This window comes from Musca vetustissima, unplaced genomic scaffold, assembly GCF_032173495.1.
Source record: "Musca vetustissima isolate MV318-11 ecotype Yass unplaced genomic scaffold, APGP_CSIRO_Mvet_v1 utg39994, whole genome shotgun sequence".
Taxonomy (NCBI): Eukaryota; Metazoa; Arthropoda; class Insecta; order Diptera; family Muscidae; genus Musca; species Musca vetustissima.
The window spans coordinates 43,503-63,359 of NW_026872710.1; the positions used below are offsets into that span (position 1 = coordinate 43,503).

The 19,857-nt window shown below is 35.9% G+C and overlaps 4 protein-coding genes and 2 non-coding genes across 6 annotated transcripts; 3 read left to right on the plus strand and 3 right to left on the minus strand.

Annotated features, from left to right (window-relative positions):
* Positions 1-73: 73 nt before the first annotated feature.
* Positions 74-1,839, minus strand: LOC133337893 (ras-interacting protein RIP3). The gene is made up of 4 exons (XM_061546099.1): positions 1,703-1,839; positions 1,426-1,576; positions 907-1,361; positions 74-824 (listed from the first exon to the last, which is right to left on the minus strand). The coding sequence occupies exons 1-4, from the start codon at positions 1,833-1,835 to the stop codon at positions 79-81; spliced, it is 1,485 nt and encodes a 494-aa protein (XP_061402083.1). The 5' UTR covers positions 1,836-1,839; the 3' UTR covers positions 74-78.
* Positions 1,840-5,954: 4,115 nt separating this feature from the next.
* Positions 5,955-7,025, minus strand: LOC133337903 (N(4)-(Beta-N-acetylglucosaminyl)-L-asparaginase). Its single transcript, XM_061546109.1, has one exon. It carries the CDS (start codon positions 7,023-7,025, stop codon positions 5,955-5,957), a length of 1,071 nt encoding a protein of 356 aa, XP_061402093.1.
* Positions 7,026-12,368: 5,343 nt separating this feature from the next.
* Positions 12,369-13,250, minus strand: LOC133337785 (large ribosomal subunit protein eL31). The gene is made up of 3 exons (XM_061545991.1): positions 13,191-13,250; positions 12,631-12,890; positions 12,369-12,521 (listed from the first exon to the last, which is right to left on the minus strand). Exons 2-3 carry the CDS (start codon positions 12,852-12,854, stop codon positions 12,371-12,373), a joined length of 375 nt encoding a protein of 124 aa, XP_061401975.1. The 5' UTR covers positions 12,855-12,890; positions 13,191-13,250; the 3' UTR covers positions 12,369-12,370.
* Positions 13,251-16,090: 2,840 nt separating this feature from the next.
* On the plus strand, positions 16,091-19,134 carry LOC133337913 (H/ACA ribonucleoprotein complex subunit 4). Its single transcript, XM_061546119.1, has 5 exons — positions 16,091-16,529; positions 16,816-17,067; positions 17,417-17,691; positions 18,408-18,830; positions 18,902-19,134. The coding sequence occupies exons 1-5, from the start codon at positions 16,091-16,093 to the stop codon at positions 19,124-19,126; spliced, it is 1,614 nt and encodes a 537-aa protein (XP_061402103.1). The 3' UTR covers positions 19,127-19,134.
* LOC133337936 (small nucleolar RNA snoR639/H1) lies at positions 16,560-16,704 on the plus strand. Its single transcript, XR_009754611.1, has one exon. It is a non-coding gene; the product is annotated as a small nucleolar RNA snoR639/H1 (small nucleolar RNA).
* LOC133337975 (small nucleolar RNA snoR639/H1) lies at positions 17,742-17,886 on the plus strand. The gene has a single exon (XR_009754617.1). It is a non-coding gene; the product is annotated as a small nucleolar RNA snoR639/H1 (small nucleolar RNA).
* Positions 19,135-19,857: the final 723 nt, after the last annotated feature.

The following is a 19,857-nucleotide window of genomic DNA, read 5'->3' on the forward strand; positions in this document are numbered from 1 at the left end:
AAAAATAATAAAAAATGTGACAATTCTTAACATACGTTTACTATTCTCTCAACTATTATAAAGACTTAAAACACACATCTACTGATCCAATTCATCACTTTGTACATCTAGAATGGCTCGTAATATGCCAACTTCTAGTTTTGCGGCTGAACGTGGACGCAAACGATTCATAACATTTGCCACATACAAACCCAATGCCTCATGACGTGAGGAATTGCATAGATTCTTAAAGAATGTTGGCGGCAGTGAGTTATCGAAATTACCCAAATTGATAATTTCCGAGGCATTTTGTACTTTGCCGGCAGGAATCGCGGAGCCACCACCATTGACCGCATTATTTGAATCGAATATGATATCATTACGAAAATCGATATCTTCAATGCGTGGTGAAAAACCATTTGTGGATGTGGTGGAAGCCACTGTGGCAGCGGTCGATGATGAGGGTCCTCCAGTTCCGGCATTTGTGTTGATAATGCCATTGACAAGATTGCCCGTAGGATTTGCCGGTATGGTAATGACATTAATGCCTGTTGGAGTTGCTCCAGAGTTCTGCTGACGCTGTTGTTGTTCTTGACATTCCTGTTTGAGCTGTAACAGCTGGGCAGTTGTGGTATGTTGTTGTTGCTGCTGTGCTTGTGGTGAAGATTTTGCAGAAGCCGATGAGGGAGAACCTTTATTTGACTGGGGTGTATGCTGTTGGTTTACTCTTTTATTTTGTGGTGTAGAGGGTTCTGTGGACAATTTACGTTTTAGTGACTCGGGTAATTGTATGGTTTTTCCAACTTCCAAACCATGCATGGCACCAGCATTGGCAGCTGTACGTCCTATAGAATGCAAAGAGAGAGAGAGAGAGGAATAAACGACAATTAATATTTTGCAATTTAATGAATGGCCTATCTTTCCTACCTTGTTGAGTTTTAATAATTGATCGTCCTTGCTGTTGGTTACCTTGTGAACCTATACTGGTCTTCTTCATGGTAATGCCTTTCTTTTGTAGAGCTGCCGCGGTCACCGAAGTGGGTGTTGTTGCAATATTTGGCTTGGCACTATTTACCGTGGCCATTGAATTTAACAACTTGGCGGCTCCACTGTTGGGTCTAATATTCTCTGACCCTGGAGAGGAGGAAGTAGTTGTGGGTGTGGTCTGTTGTTTTGGTGCATTTTTTAAATTAATTTGTGGTTTTTGTTCTTCTTGTTTGTCCGGTGATGTACCATAACTTTGACTTGATTTATTGGGACTTTCGGCCTCCGAACCAGATTCACCAGAATGTTGGCCATGTTGTTCACCACCACCATCTTCTTCTTCTTGTACCTCCAACATTTCATATTGTTCATCCTCTTCCATGGCGGCGGAAGATTCTCTATAAATACAACAACAATTACATTAAAATTTCAAATTGTGCCATTTTGCATTGTCCGACTTACTCTTCTTTAGCTGGCGACGGTTCCGGCTTGGCTTCTACTTTCTTATGTATTTTATCCATAACAGCAAATAGCTTCCAAGCCGATGTCTCTTTCAATTTCTCTTGGTCATATTTTTTCTGCAGTACCTTGAATATGGAACGCGATTCATGAACTAAATATAAAAAAAAACAAATCAGAAAAATCGAAAATAAAAAATTGTTTTTTTTTTTATTTGTTTACAACAGGACGACGCATGCATCGCCCGCTCTCTCTTCTTTCTTCGCTAAACTTTGCTTACCCGACAAATTACTATTTTTTCCCACTCTGGCCCAAGCATCATCAATTTCTTTTTTTGTGGCGCCCTGATAGTTTGGATGTAATACAACCTCATTGGCAATATCGGCCAAAATCTTGTCCAACTGTATAGGCATTTTGTCTGAGGAGTTGTTTGGGAAATAATTTGTATCTATGTTACAATTTCTGTTGATGTGGTGCCTCAACAATTTTATTCGGCCTGACTGACTTTAAAACTATATGCACTTTCCGCTTGCAAAAACTAAAATGTTCTGTTCGTTGGCGCAGTTCGATTTTTTGCTTTTCCCTTTCGTTGAAATTTCGCGTTACAGTGCTGACAACCTATGATTAATGATTACTTTGTCTTAGGGATATAGAAGTCGATCAATTTTCTGCGGAATCTTGAATATTTGAAAAGGAACCGGAGAAAAGTGCTGCCAAGTGATGGCCCAGCGCCATCTGTTGTTGATGCTCATGATCATTTATTAGGAGGTCAATTGCACATTTTAAAATTCGAACTTCCATACTCGAAGTCGCACTTCCATAAGTGGTTCGAAGTAGTAATTATTCTATAGAGGTTAAATAAATAAATGAAAAAAATATTCGTTAATAAATCCACGCCTTTTTGGGTTCTTGAAAAAATATTCTTTAATAAAACCACGACTTTTTGGGTCCCAAAAAAATCATTCTTTAATAAATCCACGACTTTTTGGTTGCTTAAAAATATTCTTAAAAAAATTCTCGCCTTATTGATCCTTAAAAATATTCTTGAATAAACCACGCCTTTATGGGTCCAAAGAAGCTATTATTATTAGGAGGAAGGTGAAAATAGTTTCGATGGCTAAATAAATTGGACAGGAAAAACATATTACGTGCTAAGGTTGCTCTTTCCTAACCACTTTAGATTACTAATGATGTAGATTAAAGCAGGTACCATAGTTGAGAAGAAGCTTAGAGACGATGGAAAGTGAGCACCCGCAAGTCTGTGCCGTCTGTAGGCCAGAACTGGACAGCGACACAGGAGATGCTCAAATGTCTCCATCTCCTCCTCGTCAACACAGAGTCTGCAGTAATCAGTAACATCATGGTCCCATTTACTGGTAAAGGCCCTGATATTGCAATTACCAGTAATGATTCCTGTCATTACTCTTATTTCAGCTCTACACAGGTTAAAAAGTGAGTGTGTCGCCTTGGTTGACAGAGTCGTCCAGATAGATCTTGACACATTGCACCTATGTTCGTTGTGCCAAAGTTCATAGACTCTTTCGTCGAAGAACGCCTCAAAGTTCCGAAAGAGATGACAGATGGGTGGTTTGATTGAGCAATCGATTGCTGGATCTGTAGATTGAGATCCTCGTCTAGCTAATTCGTCTGCTTTTTCATTAGCCATGATGTCACGGTGTCCTGGTATCCAAGTGGTAGCTGTAAGTGAGTGTTTCCAAAACTGCTCTACACTCGATGACGACATCAGATTTGATATTACAGGATTTGATGGTTTTAAGAGCCGCCAGACTATCCACAAAGACAGTCACCGGTTCAACGATCTCTGCATCCAGACTTTTTATCAATTCCGCTGCCTTCCAAATAGCGAAGATTTCAGCTTGGAAAACACTACAGCTTGTAGGTAAGCTCAAGGCCGAGACGCCAACCCCTGTATCTTCTTCCATCTTGAATCCGTCTATATAGAAAGCCAGACCGTCCAGAAGAGGGTCTACTAGGAATAACGACATCGACATCTGTCAAATCTAAGGATTGGTGATATATAGTCGCTTTCTTAAACCCTTTCTACAACCACTGAATCCAATTATAACCTCTTTACCATATAAACAGATCTCAAAGATCAATTATCTAGAACCAATGTAAGGTTATAAATTGGGATACTATTTTATTTATTTTGTATTGTATTTTATATATTAAATAAACATATTTACTATTTTTTTCAGATTTCGAGTGGCTACCACAAAATCCAATTTTATTGAATATCATTCAGAAAATGACCAGTCATGCCAATATGCCGCTTGATTTGGCCAAAATGAAAGATTTTATAACAAATATTAAAACAAATATTGCCAATACAAATTTGGAAATGGAATTTTGGAATGAAACGTGTTTATTTATATATCCATCGGCTCAAAATTCACCCGCGTTTAAAATTAGCTGCGTAGATTTTAACAAAAACATGATGAGCTCGGAGATTGTGGCCAAAACTTCGAATAATATACGACAGGTTGGGTATAAAAACAAGTATATCTTTAAAATTATCTAATTTTTTGTATCTATCTTTTAGATATTAAATATTGGTTACAATTCCATAGCGCTAATAACAAATAACTCTCTGGAGATTTGGACTATGGAATTGGGAAAAATGAGACTGACCCAAAAGTTATTGATAAATCATGCCAAACAATTGTCAATTGGCTATTTTCAGGGCAGGCGTTATTTGGCAATAGTGGCTCATGCCACACCCACATCGTTAAATAATGGTTTTATTGAAATATATAGGTAATTAAATTTAACGTTGAAAAATATAAATTAAAAAATTTTATATTTTCTGAATTTCTTTGTATTTCAGATCTATTAATGGTGCCTCATTTAAACTTTGGCAAACCCTATTGTGTCCCCATGCCATTAAAATTGAATATGCCCATGTCACAGCAAGTCATGACTTTATGCTGTATTCCATTACAGATTCTTTAGAGAAATCTCTTATAGTCTATCAGTATCAGGGTAATATTTTGGGTTTTCAAGAAATACTCACCGATACTATTCTACCCAAACACATAAAAGATATTAGTCTGCTAAATTTAAAATCCACACATCAATATATGATGGCTATTGTTTATGTAGATAAATTAATTATTGTTAAAACTGTTTTAAGTAAAATGTAAATATGTATATACTATATTATTTTATATTTATTATATAATATGTAAATATATATTATTCTTAATTTAATAATAATATATAAAAAGGTGGATATTTCTAAAAAATTTGGAAAGTTTTCAGTCTTTTAATTCCCGAAAACCAGCACTCTGAGACCGACAGGTCCATTGTGATCATCCACGAAAAGAAAAAGATATGGAGAGATCTATGGGGGAGAAAGGAAGGGGGATAGAAGCTTACAAGGAAGTGTGAGAAGGTAACTATGAGATAGTATCGATGACTATAGAGATCGGACAGAAGATATCTTACGTGTCAAGGTTGCACTTTCCCAACCACTTTAGGTTTCTAATTATGCTGTAGATTAGAGCAGGTTCCGTTGTTGAGAAGAAACTAAGACTCGGTGGAAAATGAGCACCCACTAGTCTGTGCCGTCTGTAAGCCAGGACTGGACAGTGATACAGGAGATGCTCAATTGTCTCCGTCTAATCCTCGTCAACGCAGAGTCTACAGTAATCATTTGCATCGTGGTCCAATTAACTGGTAAAGGCCTGATAATGCAATGACCAGTAATGATTCCTGTCATTACTCTTATTTCAGCTTTACCCAGGTTCAACAGTGAGTATGTCCTTTTGATAGACAGAGTCAGCCAAATAGATCTTGACACATTGCACCTAGGTTCGTTGTGCCAAAGTTCATAGGCTCTTCGAAGAACGCCACAAAGTTCCGATAATGATGATATATGGATGGTTTGATTAAGCCATCAACTGCTAGATCTGTTGATTGAGATCCTAGTCTAGCTAATTCGTCTGCTCTTTTATTACCCATGATGTCACGGTGTCCTGGTACCCAACACAGCCGATAACTGTAAGTAAGTTCTTCCAAAACTATTCTACACTTGAGGACGGCCTCAGATTTGATAGCTTTAAGAGCCGCTTGACAATCCACGAAGATGGTCACCGGTTCAACGTTCTCTGCATCCAGAATTTTTATCAATTCCGTTGCCAGTTGCAATCCAGCTTGTAGCCTTTCACAGCTCCTACCAGACAGCCCCTGTACCTTCTTCCATCTTGGATCCGTCTGTGTAGAAAGCCAGACCTTCCAGAGGAGGGTTACTCCCGTTCCAATCGTCTCTACTAGGAATAACGACATCTACACCATCAAATCTCAGGACTGGTGATATATAGTCGCTTAGTTTTACGCGTTGGTCCAATGGCATACCTGGTTCGTTCAAGATACAAACATGTCTACAGGCTAAATTCGCTAATTTCATTCCCGCACCTATCTATTAACTCTCCCATCGACATATACAACATAGTGTTTTGTTTAATCAAAACCATGTTCACTCAATCAATTTTTATTTAATTTTTACTAAATCATAAAAAGTCGTACGCTTCTTTAATACAGTTCTGTTTAAATACAACTGTACCATTGGTCCCGCCAAATGCCACCGAGTATGGAAATGTTTCCATACCAACACAGGCAGCAGCAAAATTACCCAAACGTGTACCCACCACCAAACCACCACTAAAACTCGGATATACTCTAGCAATGCGTCGCATACTTTGCGCGGCAGCTTCCTCCGGTGATAGCCCACCACGCATTAATTCCACAGCCAAAAAGGAAGGTAAAAACCGCATCATAACATCGCCATCACCTGTGGCCACAGCGGCACCCACCTCATTGTCAGCATATGCACCAGCACCCGGTATAGGAGAATCACCCACACGACCTGGTATTTTATATGTAGCACCATTTGTAGATGTGCCAGCAAATACATGACCCTCTTTATCGATGACAATCATGCCAATTGTATCATGATTAAAACGATCTACTTTATAGGAATAATACCCCTCCTCATTGTGTGAATGTGCTTCACCATTCGGCCTATAAGGTCCACATTGTTTTCTAGAATCCGGCACAACATTGACCCAAAAATTTGGTTGACATGCATTTGCCAACCATTTCTGGTGCATAGCTTTCGATTTTTCGGTGGCCAAAGATTCACGTTTCATACCCATCATTACAGCGAAATTTGTTGCAGCCTCTCCAACCAATAACGAATGTTTGGTGTTTTCCAATACCAAACGTGCCACCTTAGCTGCTGTTTTTATTTCTTTCATCCCGGCCACAGCACCCATATTCATATTGGAGCCATCCATTATCATGGCATCCAGGGTGGTTTCACCATTTTCATCAGGACTACCACCATAACCCACCGAACCATCACATTGTAGATCTTCACAGGTTGTACAGCCTTCAACCAAACTATCTAGGGCACTTCCGCCGGCTTGCAAAGTATTCCAAGCTGCTTCGTTTGCTTCCTTAAAATCCCAAGTACTTATGACCAGAGGAAGACTACCGGTTTGTGTTGTTGTGTGTGAATGTATTCCCACTACAATTCCTATTGTAGTTAGTTGGATTAAAATCGGAATCAGGTTTTTCATTCTCAGTCAATTTGAGTTTTTCTTATTTTTTTAAATGAAATCTGATAATAGAACTTATCGCTGTTCCCTATTTATACTGACCATTGGGAACAAGGAACTTATCAAAGCAATAAAATAATTTTTGATTTTGACAGACTTTGTGTATTGCGCCCTCTATTGTTTGTTATCGTAAACCGAACATTAGAGTTTGCCATAGAGAATTGTTTTGGGGACTATATACGTATTTTGGAAGGATTTTTTCTGTTAACGAGATTAAAAATAATGTTGGAAACCCATATCTCCAGAAGAATAATTCAGTATTGAACAAGTAAAAACGTCGTAAAGTTCGGCTCTTCGTGGTCCATACACAATAAAGGGAGCGAAATAATTCCGTTGCGAATTTCCAAAATAAGTCTGTATATATGTTAGCGATATCTACATCTGTACCGATTTTCACCATTGGGCCAAATTTCATCCCATTCCGAAAGTAATGGGATGAAATACCTATCAAATTGATACGTATCAAAAATTCGAATTGATACGTATCATAGCCTTATAGTACGTTTACATTTAACCGGATTTCGTTAACCCAGTCGGTTTCAATTGTCAATTCCTTTGCATATATGTCAAATAAATCCTCAAATGTAGGTTAACCCGGTTAAAGTTATAATGTATATGCCGTTTTAACTTATATGCGTAGTTTTGTAATTTGCCCTCTGCTGGTAATAGGAGCATAAAATACTACCTCACAGTAAATGTTTTATATAGACCACTTGAGTACTGTCTAATTTTAAGTATTTTGAAGTTCATAACACTTAAGGGTTAGATTAGGTTTGGAGATGTGTTGTCACTTATGTGGCTACAGCACCCTGAGACCGTCAGGTCCATTGTGATCATCCACGAAAAGAAAAAGATATGGAGAGATCTATGGGGGAGAAAAAAGGAGGGATAGAGAGAGATGCGAAGCTTACAAGGAAGTGTGAAAAGGTAAATATGTGATAATATCGATGGCTATAGAGATCGGACAGAAGATATATTACGTGTTAAGGTTGCACATTTCCCAACCACTTCACGTTTCTAATTATGCTGTAGATTAAGCAGGTTCCATTGTTGAGAAGAAACTAAGTCTCGGTGGAGAATGAGCACCCGCTAGTATGTGCCGTCTGTAGGCCAGAACTGGACAGTAACACAGGAGATGCTCATTTCTTCTCCGTCTCCTCCTTGTCAGGAAAGAGTCTCCAGTAATCAGTAACATCATGGTCCCATTTACTGGTAAAGGCCCTGATATTGCAATGACCAGTAATAATTCCTGTCATAGTTCAAAGTTCATAGGCTCTTTCGTCGAAGAACGCATCAAAGTTCCGAAAGAGATGACAGATGGGTAGTTTGATTGAGCAATCGATTGCTAGATCTGTAGATTGAGATCCTCGTCTAGCTAATTCGTCTGCTCTTTCATTACCCATGATGTCACGGTGTCATGGTACCCTACACAGCCGATAGATTTAAGTAAGTTCTTCCAAAGCTGTTCTACACTTGAAGACGACATCAGATTTGATGTTGCAGGATTTGATGATTTTAAGAGCCGCTTGGCTATCCACAAAGATAGTCACCGGTTCAACGATTTCTGTATCCAAACTTTTTTATAAATTCCGCTGCCTTCCAAATCGCGAAGATTTCGGGTTGGAAAATACTACAGTTGCTATCCAGTTGGTAGGTAAGCTCAAAGCCTAGATTTTCAGAGTAGACGCCTGTCCCCCTACCTTCTTCCATCTTGGATCCTTCTGTATAGAAAGCCAGACCGTCCAGTGGAGGGTTGTTACGTTCCAGTCGTCTCTACGAGGCGCTAATGTTCACAAGCGAGATCTCTCCCTAACGAATATCCAGTATAAGGCTGATAATTTATGGGGACTCTCATAGATATTTTAAGGGTCGCAGCGATATTTGGAGGTTCATATTTTGGGTAGATCCATACCCGATTTAAAATAGAACTTAATAGCCGCATTTTCCAAACTTCCAAAAAGGACTTATTAGTGTCGCCATGTTCACATAGTTATTCAGAGATGAGGGAGGCCCTAAACTCAGCATAACCCGACTTCATTATCGAGGAAAAACGGCCTCATTATTCATGATCGGATTGAATTTGAAATCCTTTTTAATTTAATAAAATAAAAATCGCAGAAAATATTCAATAAAAGGCAATTTTTAAAAATTTTCCGCCACATTTGTCTTTTGTGCATTTACTCGCCGAGGTGACTTTTGTTTGGTGAATATATCAAATTGTTATCAAGTTACACTTTTATGAATCTACGTCCTTTTAGAAGACTGTATAAATTCAAAGATCTGATATTTGCCTCCTCATATTTATACCCTTCACCACACTGTGGTACAGGGTATTATGTCTTTGTGCATATGTTTGTAACAGGCAAAAGGAAACGAGATAGGCACATGGTTCCTTTTGAGAATATGCATAGAATCACTTTCTGAGTCGATTTACGCATGTCCGTCTGTCCGTCCGTCTGTCCGTCCGTCCGTCCGTCTGTCCGTCCATGTATTTTTGTGAACAAAGTACAGGTCGCATTTTTGATCCGATTTGGATGAAATTTGGCATAGGTCACTTATTTGGCCCAAGGACGAACCCTATTGAAATTGGGAAAAATCGGTTCAGATTTAGATATAGCTCCCATATATATTTTCACCCGATATAGGCACCAAAGTACCTATATATCATTCGATTTGCACGAAATTTGGCATAGCGTACTGAATGAGGTCCAAAATGATGTGTGCTGAGTTTCGTGAAAATCGGGTCAGATTTAGATATAGCTCCCATATATATTTTCGCCCGATATAGGCACCAAAGTACCTATATATCATTCGATTTGCACGAAATTTGGCATAGTGTACTGAATTAGGTCCATAATGGTGTGTGCTGAGTTTCGTGAAAATCGGTTCAGATTTAGATATAGCTCCCATATATATTTTCGTCCGATTTAAGGTAAACGTGGCACCAAAGTACCTATATATCTTTCGATTTCCACGAAATTTGGCATAGCGTACTGAATTAGGTATAGAATGATGTGTGTTAAGTTTCCTGAAAATCGGTTCAGATTTAGATATAGCTCCCATATATATTTTCGTCCGATTTAATTTAAATGGTGCACCAAAGTCCCTATATATCTTTCGATTTGCACGAAAGTTGGCACATCGTAATCAATTAGGAATATAATGGTGTGTGTTAAGTTTCCTGAAAATCGGTCCAGATTTAGATATAGCTCCCATATATATTTTCATCCGATTTAATCTGAATGGTGCACCAATGTCCCTATACATCTTTCGATTTGCACCAAAGTTGGCACAGCGTAATGAATTAGTTATAGAATGGTGTGTGTTAAGTTTCCTGAAAATCGGTTCAGATTTAGATATAGCTCCTATATATATTTTCGTCCGATTTAATGTAAATGGTCTACCAAAGTTCCTATATATCTTTCGATTTGCACGAAATTTGGCACTGCGTTATGGATGAGGTCTGGAATGATGTGTGTTAAGTTTCCTGAAATCGTTGAAATCGGTTCAGATTTAGATATAGCTTCTATTTCATCTGTTGAATATGCTCAAAGTGGTGAAGGGCCCCGTCCGACTTTACTACTTTCCTTACTGGTTCTATTTTTTCTATTTATACCCTTCACCACACTGTGGTACAGGGTATTATGTCTTTGTGCATATGTTTGTAACAGGCAAAAGGAAACGAGATAGGCACATGGTTCCTTTTGAGAATATGCATAGAATCACTTTCTGAGTCGATTTACGCATGTCCGTCTGTCCGTCCGTCTGTCCGTCCGTCCGTCCGTCTGTCCGTCCATGTATTTTTGTGAACAAAGTACAGGTCGCATTTTTGATCCGATTTGGATGAAATTTGGCATAGGTCACTTATTTGGCCCAAGGACGAACCCTATTGAAATTGGGAAAAATCGGTTCAGATTTAGATATAGCTCCCATATATATTTTCACCCGATATAGGCACCAAAGTACCTATATATCATTCGATTTGCACGAAATTTGGCATAGCGTACTGAATGAGGTCCAAAATGATGTGTGCTGAGTTTCGTGAAAATCGGGTCAGATTTAGATATAGCTCCCATATATATTTTCGCCCGATATAGGCACCAAAGTACCTATATATCATTCGATTTGCACGAAATTTGGCATAGTGTACTGAATTAGGTCCATAATGGTGTGTGCTGAGTTTCGTGAAAATCGGTTCAGATTTAGATATAGCTCCCATATATATTTTCGTCCGATTTAAGGTAAACGTGGCACCAAAGTACCTATATATCTTTCGATTTCCACGAAATTTGGCATAGCGTACTGAATTAGGTATAGAATGATGTGTGTTAAGTTTCCTGAAAATCGGTTCAGATTTAGATATAGCTCCCATATATATTTTCGTCCGATTTAATTTAAATGGTGCACCAAAGTCCCTATATATCTTTCGATTTGCACGAAAGTTGGCACATCGTAATCAATTAGGAATATAATGGTGTGTGTTAAGTTTCCTGAAAATCGGTCCAGATTTAGATATAGCTCCCATATATATTTTCATCCGATTTAATCTGAATGGTGCACCAATGTCCCTATATATCTTTCGATTTGCACCAAAGTTGGCACAGCGTAATGAATTAGTTATAGAATGGTGTGTGTTAAGTTTCCTGAAAATCGGTTCAGATTTAGATATAGCTCCTATATATATTTTCGTCCGATTTAATGTAAATGGTCTACCAAAGTCCCTATATATCTTTCGATTTGCACGAAATTTGGCACTGCGTTATGGATGAGGTCTGGAATGATGTGTGTTAAGTTTCCTGAAATCGTTGAAATCGGTTCAGATTTAGATATAGCTTCTATTTCATCTGTTGAATATGCTCAAAGTGGTGAAGGGTATCATATAGTCGGCCCCGTCCGACTTTACTACTTTCCTTACTGGTTTGGATTAATTTTGTGAAATTCCATGCCAGTGCTTTCCCCTTGTAGCAGTAATTCATAATAGTAGGCCCTTTTCTTTTTTTAATTACAACTTTTCTCGTCCACCAAATAAATATAAAATCCTTTTTTTCTTTCTTTGTTTTAAAAAAATAAAAACTTTTTTCTTTTTTATTTTAAACGGTAGAATTTTTATATTTTCTGTTATCTTTGATTCACCATATAAAATAAATGTACTTTCATTTTTTCTTGTTTAAATCTAAGCCCGCGTTTTAAAACAAACAAATATCAAATCCTGACCAAACCGGTAAACAAGGAAAAACATATTCCCTTAACTGGAAATACATTATCCCTGGGGAATGCAGGATTGTCTATCTAATGGCGATTAGGGTTTAATCGTCATTGGATTCAACGTTTTCGGTTTGCAAGTTCTTGAAAGTGGGGACGGGGACATAGGTGACCAAGGTGTACAATTTGTTGGGAGAGTCCTCATCGTCGTTACGGCGGCGAGCCAAACGTACACGTACGCGGAAAGGAGTAGATCTGTAAATAGAAAAAAATATTGTTTACATTCCACACACACAAACACATACTAAACAAATCATCAACATTTGCCCAAGTAAACAAATGTTATGTTCGACCGACAACTCACCTGATACCCTTGGACCAGATATGTTTGTTCAAACGGGTATCGATTCTGACATCAGTGGTGCCCATTTCCTTTTCGGCAAATTTGCGGATTTCCTTGATGGCACGAGGAGCACGCTTCTTGAAGCCAATGTTGTGCACACGCTTGGACATGTGAATGGTGCACTCGCGGGTCACCACTTCATTGATGGCGGATTTGTTGCGTTTTTCACCCTTAGCTTTAACCATTTTGTTGAAGAAGATGCTTATCTGCTATTCCAAGTCCTGTAGAAACGAAACGAAAATAACAATCAATTATTAGCACTTGTTTTCCAAACTTCGAATTCAGGATTTATTTAAATATTTTTAGGCACTTGGCCGACTGCACCAGACACAATCTATAGTCATTTTAATTATCCTATTTTATATTTTTAAAGCAATTTCTCACTGAGACATATGGGAATTTTCTTTGGAATTATTTGCCACAACACTCATTTGACAGTCGACACAATTCATTTTTATTTAAATTAAAGGATTTTTTAGATGTTTTTGGATTTATTTTAGAAAAAATTCACAAAAACCAACCTATCGGAAATGAAAGCCTGACGTAAAAGAAAGGCAAAAACGTCAAATTCGGAAACGTCATTGCCAAATGTCAATATACACCAAAATCAAAACAATGCTGATTAAATGGTTATGCTATACGTTCTACGTGTAGATGGCGCCACTGCACGGTGTGTGAAATTCTTTTGACGTATGACGTAAAGCTTCGGCGTAGAAAATATATATTTTGAAAGAAAAATATGTAATTTTATATAAAGAATTTAAATATTTTAAATATACTAAAATTTAATTTAAAAAAAAATACCCAAAAATAAAATCGTTAATTTCAGACCCTATACTAAGGTGACCATACGTCCTCTCTTTTAGAGGGCCATCATCAATTTTGACTGGCTATCATCTATAAAATTTATGTCCTCTATCTGTCATCTTTTCTTCTATTTTTTTAAAACCTTGATTAATATTTGTTTTTGTAAATTATTTCAAATTTAGAAAAGGTATTTTCGTATTTTCAGGATTTTTATAGTACGAGTGGGTTTCAATTGCCAATTCCTTTGTATATATGTCAAATAAATCATCATAAAGTAGGTTAACCCTGTAAAAAGTTCTAATGTATATGCCCTTTGAGACACATTTTTCAACCGAATTTTCTGTTATTTTATATTTTGAGTATTAATTGGGTAACAAATTTCCATAATTTCATATCTTTAGGGCTCCTTTAAATTTTTAAAATTTTGGTCTTAATTTGATATTTTGGATTCTCATTAGGTGAAATATCCCCATACTAAAATTTTTGATATCGACTCATTTTTAGGTATCCATTTCGTGATTTCCAAACTATGGGACTGGAATTTGTATCTCTCAAACTATGTTGTTGAAGGTAATGTCACACTAGGCAAATATTTGACGAAGAGTATCAAATATTCATTTGTCATAATCTAACCACAACACATTTTCAAGGGCAAACACAAAAACAGCTGATTTGGGAAAAGAAAACATGGTTGAATCTTGAGAGCAACGTTCAGCTTTAGAGAATAAATTTTGTTTAATTTATTGAAAATGTGTCAATCGACATACATACAATCTTATGAAATTTATTTTTCATTTTATTTAAAAATGTTATATGAATTTCATATTAAAAAGGGATGCCATTATCAATTTCTCAAATGAGACTACCTTGCATAATTATGCCATGCATAGCCCCATATATTTAGGACACACTAACGGTACTTGAGTTCTTGAAGGCTGCAACACATTTTTTAGCAGTAGAATTTCGATATAAGTTAATATTTGCATAGTTTCCATCATGGCTGACATTTTTCAGCGATTTTTCTTGTAACTTTTATATTTCGAAGATGGAGATCCTATGGACGATTCAATGTACGATGTTTATAGAGTTCTAGCCATAATCATACCTTTTCCTTAATTTTTCGCGTTTTTAGTTATGTCTTGGAAAAAAGTCAAATAAACACAACCACTTGTTGTGTATATTTATTGTATATTTTGGCAGAAGAAGCCACCATGTACATAATTGCTGTTTTGTTATTCAACTCAAGCTGCCCTACCTTGTATTATTGTACCATGATTGCAACCATGTTATGTTTCCGGAGGAAATATTTACGCCATACGATAACATTTTTGTCTTTTATATACAAAAGTATTGATTCATTTGGCCCTCTAAATATTGACCGATTATTTTTAAAATAGTCATTTAAATAGTTCGCCAGATAACGTTCCCTGTTAAATTTTGCGATGTTCGGCTTACAATAACGTTTTCGTCCATTCAATCCCCTAAATATCATATGATCATTACCGAAATTTGTAGGTGTCGTCATGGAACTTCATGAACTTCCTGTAAAATTTCATACCATTTCATTTACCGTCTAGTATGGTAACCAAATCAAAATACGTAGACGCCTGTAATTATTTTAAAGTACATTTACATATACGATTTTAAATCGACTCGAATAACGAAATCCAGAAATACACTCTATTTATATGCACATTGGTCTGTTCTCGAACTGCAAGAATCTACTAATTTTTTCTATTTCTTCCATATCATAAAGGAAAATTCGTTATCGTAGTAAAAAGTAGTAGATTCATGCAGTACGGGAACAGGCCTATACTTTTAATCATGATCGAAATGTTAATCATCTGATATTTGCGCCAAAAATATTTGAAAATTAATAGAAAAATTACAACATTGGAGTTATTTTTCCAATTATATAAATAATTTTTATTTTGCTTTGATATTTCATTTTTGCATTTGAAACTCGTGATGAAACGGCGTTGCCCGTTGCTGTACTTTTATACTATCTGCACGATTTTAAGGTTTCAATTTTTTATTCACTTTACTATTTAAAACAATACGGGAACAAAGCAATAAAAAAGTGTTGCATTTGTTGTTCGTTTTTTTAATACAGAATACGGCACAGAAATATAAAAAGGTATTTAAATTTAAACGAGTTTAAATAGAGTATCATTTATTGGATTTTTATCCCTTTATTATAATAATAAAGTATTATATTCAAAAAAATATATTTTAAAAATTTTCTATTCTATTTAAATACAACATTCAAATATCCAAACGTCATACGCTATGCATTACAATAAATCTCTTTCATCCATCATTCACAATAGCAAACACGTGCTTCTGATGAAAAATGCAACCCTGTAATTTGTGTAGTGTTTAATTACAAATTTCTTTCTAACCTCTTCATTTCCTAAAGTCTGGACGTGCTGATAGGTCGCTCCAGACGGTAAAGAAATTTAATTTTTTAAAACAAATTTTGAAATAAAACGTGATTATTTTCTATAAGAAAACATAATGGCTGACGTAGGCAAGTTTATTAAACAAATTTAAATAAAACAAAATAATCTGCCATTTAATTTTCATTCAAAAAATTGGATAAAACATGTGAAGAATGAACGCGTGTGTGTGTGCAAGCAATATTAATGGTGACCACGTTTTTTTTGAAATTCTTTCCATTTTAGAAATTAAAAAAGAGAAGAAAAAGAAGAAGATCAAGGAAGAACCAGTTGATTTAGATGATATTGGCACATTGCAAAAAACTGGTAGCTTTACCGTTAAGCCTTCCGAGAAATCGGCCACATTGGACACATCACAATGGCCATTGTTGTTGAAGAATTTCGATAAATTGAATGTGCGTACCAATCATTATACACCATTGCCAAGTGGTTCATCACCATTGAATCGTGATATCAAGGAGTATATGAAGTCTGGGTTCATCAATTTGGATAAACCTTCAAATCCCAGTTCACATGAAGTTGTGGCATGGATTAAAAAAATTTTGAAAGTTGAAAAGACTGGTCATTCCGGTACATTGGATCCTAAAGTAACTGGTAAGTTGGCGGGATATATAATTTAGGAGGACCCCATGATATAAGCCGGCGTTGTGAATATATTTCTAGTTTACAACGTGACTATGATTGGGAAAATGAAGCCTGCTCTGATGTGTGTATGTTGTATAGTGAATATTTATCTCACACTTGCAAACAAAGTAAATTTCAGAGTACAATAACAACAACAACAACTGTGAACAAACACATTTTTACCATGTGTGTTTTTTTTTTTTTTTTTTGAAGTGTTGACACTAATCATTTTGTTTTTTTTTCTCGTTATTTCCAGGTTGTTTGATTGTTTGCATTGATCGTGCAACACGTTTGGTCAAGTCCCAACAAAGTGCTGGTAAAGAATACGTTGCCATTTTCAAATTGCATTCAAGTGTTGAATCGGTGGCCAAAGTACGTCAAGGGTTGGAAAAATTGCGTGGTGCCCTATTCCAACGTCCTCCATTGATATCGGCTGTTAAACGTCAATTGCGTGTTCGTACCGTTTACGACAGTAAACTTTTAGATTACGATGAATCGCGTAATATGGGTAAGTTTACATTTTAGATTTTTATTTTTGCATTTATTTTTGAAAACAAAAATGCATTTCAGTGAAAATTGTTGTTGCTTATGCTTTTTTTAATACCATGGGCTTGGCAACCTTTTTTCGGGGAGTTTTAATACATCTTAAAAAGATGCTTTGAACTCAGAAATGCCACATTAATTTGAACCATTTGTTTAGTGCCCTAGAGGTGCCAACATATGTACATGTTATTTAGTTACAATTTTCTAAACAAAAATATTTTCTATTTTATTTTCAATTCCATGGCCTAAAATCATATATGGGCCTATATTTGACATTTTTACTTGCCTCATCCATGAATATTGAACATTTGAAGGTGTTTTTTGGGTTAGTTGTGAGGCTGGTTCTTATATCCGTACCATGTGTGTACATCTTGGTTTGGTACTCGGTGTTGGTGGTCAAATGTTGGAATTGCGTCGTGTACGCTCCGGTATACAATCGGAACGTGATGGTATGGTGACAATGCACGATGTTTTGGATGCCATGTATTTGTATGAAAATCACAAAGATGAATCAATGTTGAGACGTGTCATTAAGCCATTGGAAGGCCTATTGGTCAACCACAAGAGAGTCATCATGAAGGACAGTTCGGTAAGTAAAGAAAATTGCCAATTATTTTTTTTCTTAAAGTTTTGGTTGGGACCCCATGATATAAGCCGGCGGTGTGAATATATTTCGAGTTCACAACGTGACTATGATTGGGAAAATGAAGCCTGCTCTGATGTGTGTATGTTGTATAGTGAATTTTTTTCTCCCACTTGCAAACAAAGTAAATTTCAGAGTACAAATTAAATAATTACAATTATTATACCTTTAGAAGAGAGCATTAAGTGAGCCATTATGAGAAATTAAACAAATGTAAATCTTAAAAATATACATAATCGAGCTTTATATCCTCCATGAAGAGCATGAAGTACGCATTTAAATTTGTCTTTCCGTTTACAACACCTCCAAATATTTCCCCCTAGGGGAGCACATTCCGATTGACGATTTAGTCATGTCTTTAGTCTAACTGTTGAAAACAACATTTTGAAGCAAATCTGATTCAAATGATACTAGGCCCTAAATTAAATAAACAAAATTTGGTACTTTGGGGATTTTAGAAAGCTTTTTGAACGTTTTCGTTTAATTTGATATTTTAGGTTCTAATTAGTGTCCTCAAATCTATTTTAAATATAGTGTAGGGTACAAAAATTAGAATATTTTTTTTCAAGGCCATGATATATAAGCCTTTCCAAAAGAAAAACTTGTACACGTTGAAAATTATATATTAATTATAAATATTCGCTTCTGCCCTCTCTTTCCAGGTAAATGCCATTTGCTATGGTGCCAAAATTATGTTAACTGGTGTCTTACGCTATGAAGATGGCATTGAAATCGATCAGGAAATTGTCATCTGTACCACCAAGGGTGAAGCTATCTGTTTGGCTATTGCTCAAATGACCACAGCCACTATGGCATCATGTGATCATGGTGTTATTGCCAAAATCAAGCGTGTCATTATGGAAAGAGATACATATCCACGTAAATGGGGTTTGGGTCCCAAGGCTTCAGCCAAAAAAGCATTAATTGCTGCTGGCAAACTAGATAAATATGGCCGTCCTAATGAAAACACTCCCAAAGAGTGGTTGACTGGTTTTGTTGATTATAACTCCAAGAAACCAGCTGCCGCTGTGGCACCCCAAGCCACAAATGGTAGCCCCTCAAATGAAGAAGAGGAAAGCAAAAAAGTAAGTTGTGTTAAATAAAATTATTTAATTTTTATTTTATAATTAATGTTAATGATTTTCCTTCCCTATAGCGTAAATTAAGTACCTCCAGTGATACAGTGCCTGTTGAAGCCTCGCAGGAATCGGAAAAATCCGAAAAGAAAAAGAAGAAGAAACACAAGGCTGACAAGGAGACACCCGATGTTTCTTTAATAGCCGAAGAAGCTGAGGATGAACCTGCCGCCGTTGAGGGTGAAAAGAAGGAGAAGAAAAAGAAGAAGAAGAAGGACAAAGATAGGGAGAAGGCTGATGAATAAACATGATGTAAAAAATGGGCCACATACATAAATTTCTTTTTGTTACATAATTTAATGAAACTCTAGTTTTATAAGAGTTGCAAAAAATAGTAGTTTTATGTTTGTTACCCCGCCCCTCTTTTTTTACACACATAAGCAATGCATTTTTTTACAACTTATTGATGTTAAGTTTATATAGTGTTGTATATGAAAAAAGCGAAAAGTTTTACAAAAAATGATAATAGTGTTAAATAATAGGTCTTTTGTCAGCCAATCTTATTTTTAGATTTTAAGTCTTCTTCTGATTTTCTAAACTCCCTATCAAACTTACAAGGGAGAAGAAAAAAACCAGAGTTCAAACTATTAGTTTTTAATAACCCCCACAATATTTTTATAATACATGTGAATTTTGTATTACAAAGAAAAACAAATTAAAAACAAACTATTTTTCTATTAAGAAAAACAAAATAGAAATTTTAAAAATGGGAGTTTTTTTAATTAGGAATTTTTTTGAAAGGGGATTTCAGTTATGAGCTTTTTTGAAAGGATTTTCTTCAATCATTTCAAATAAGGTAAATAAATTGATTTTTTTTAATAATTGAAAATTTTTAATTAACATTTTTTTTATTTTTTGTTTTCAGTTAAAACTTAATGAGTGGGAAAATATTCTGAGCTATCTTTCTTTTTTGCAAAGGTAAGTTATTTTTATATAAATATATATTATATATTTTTATATATTAATAAACAATTGA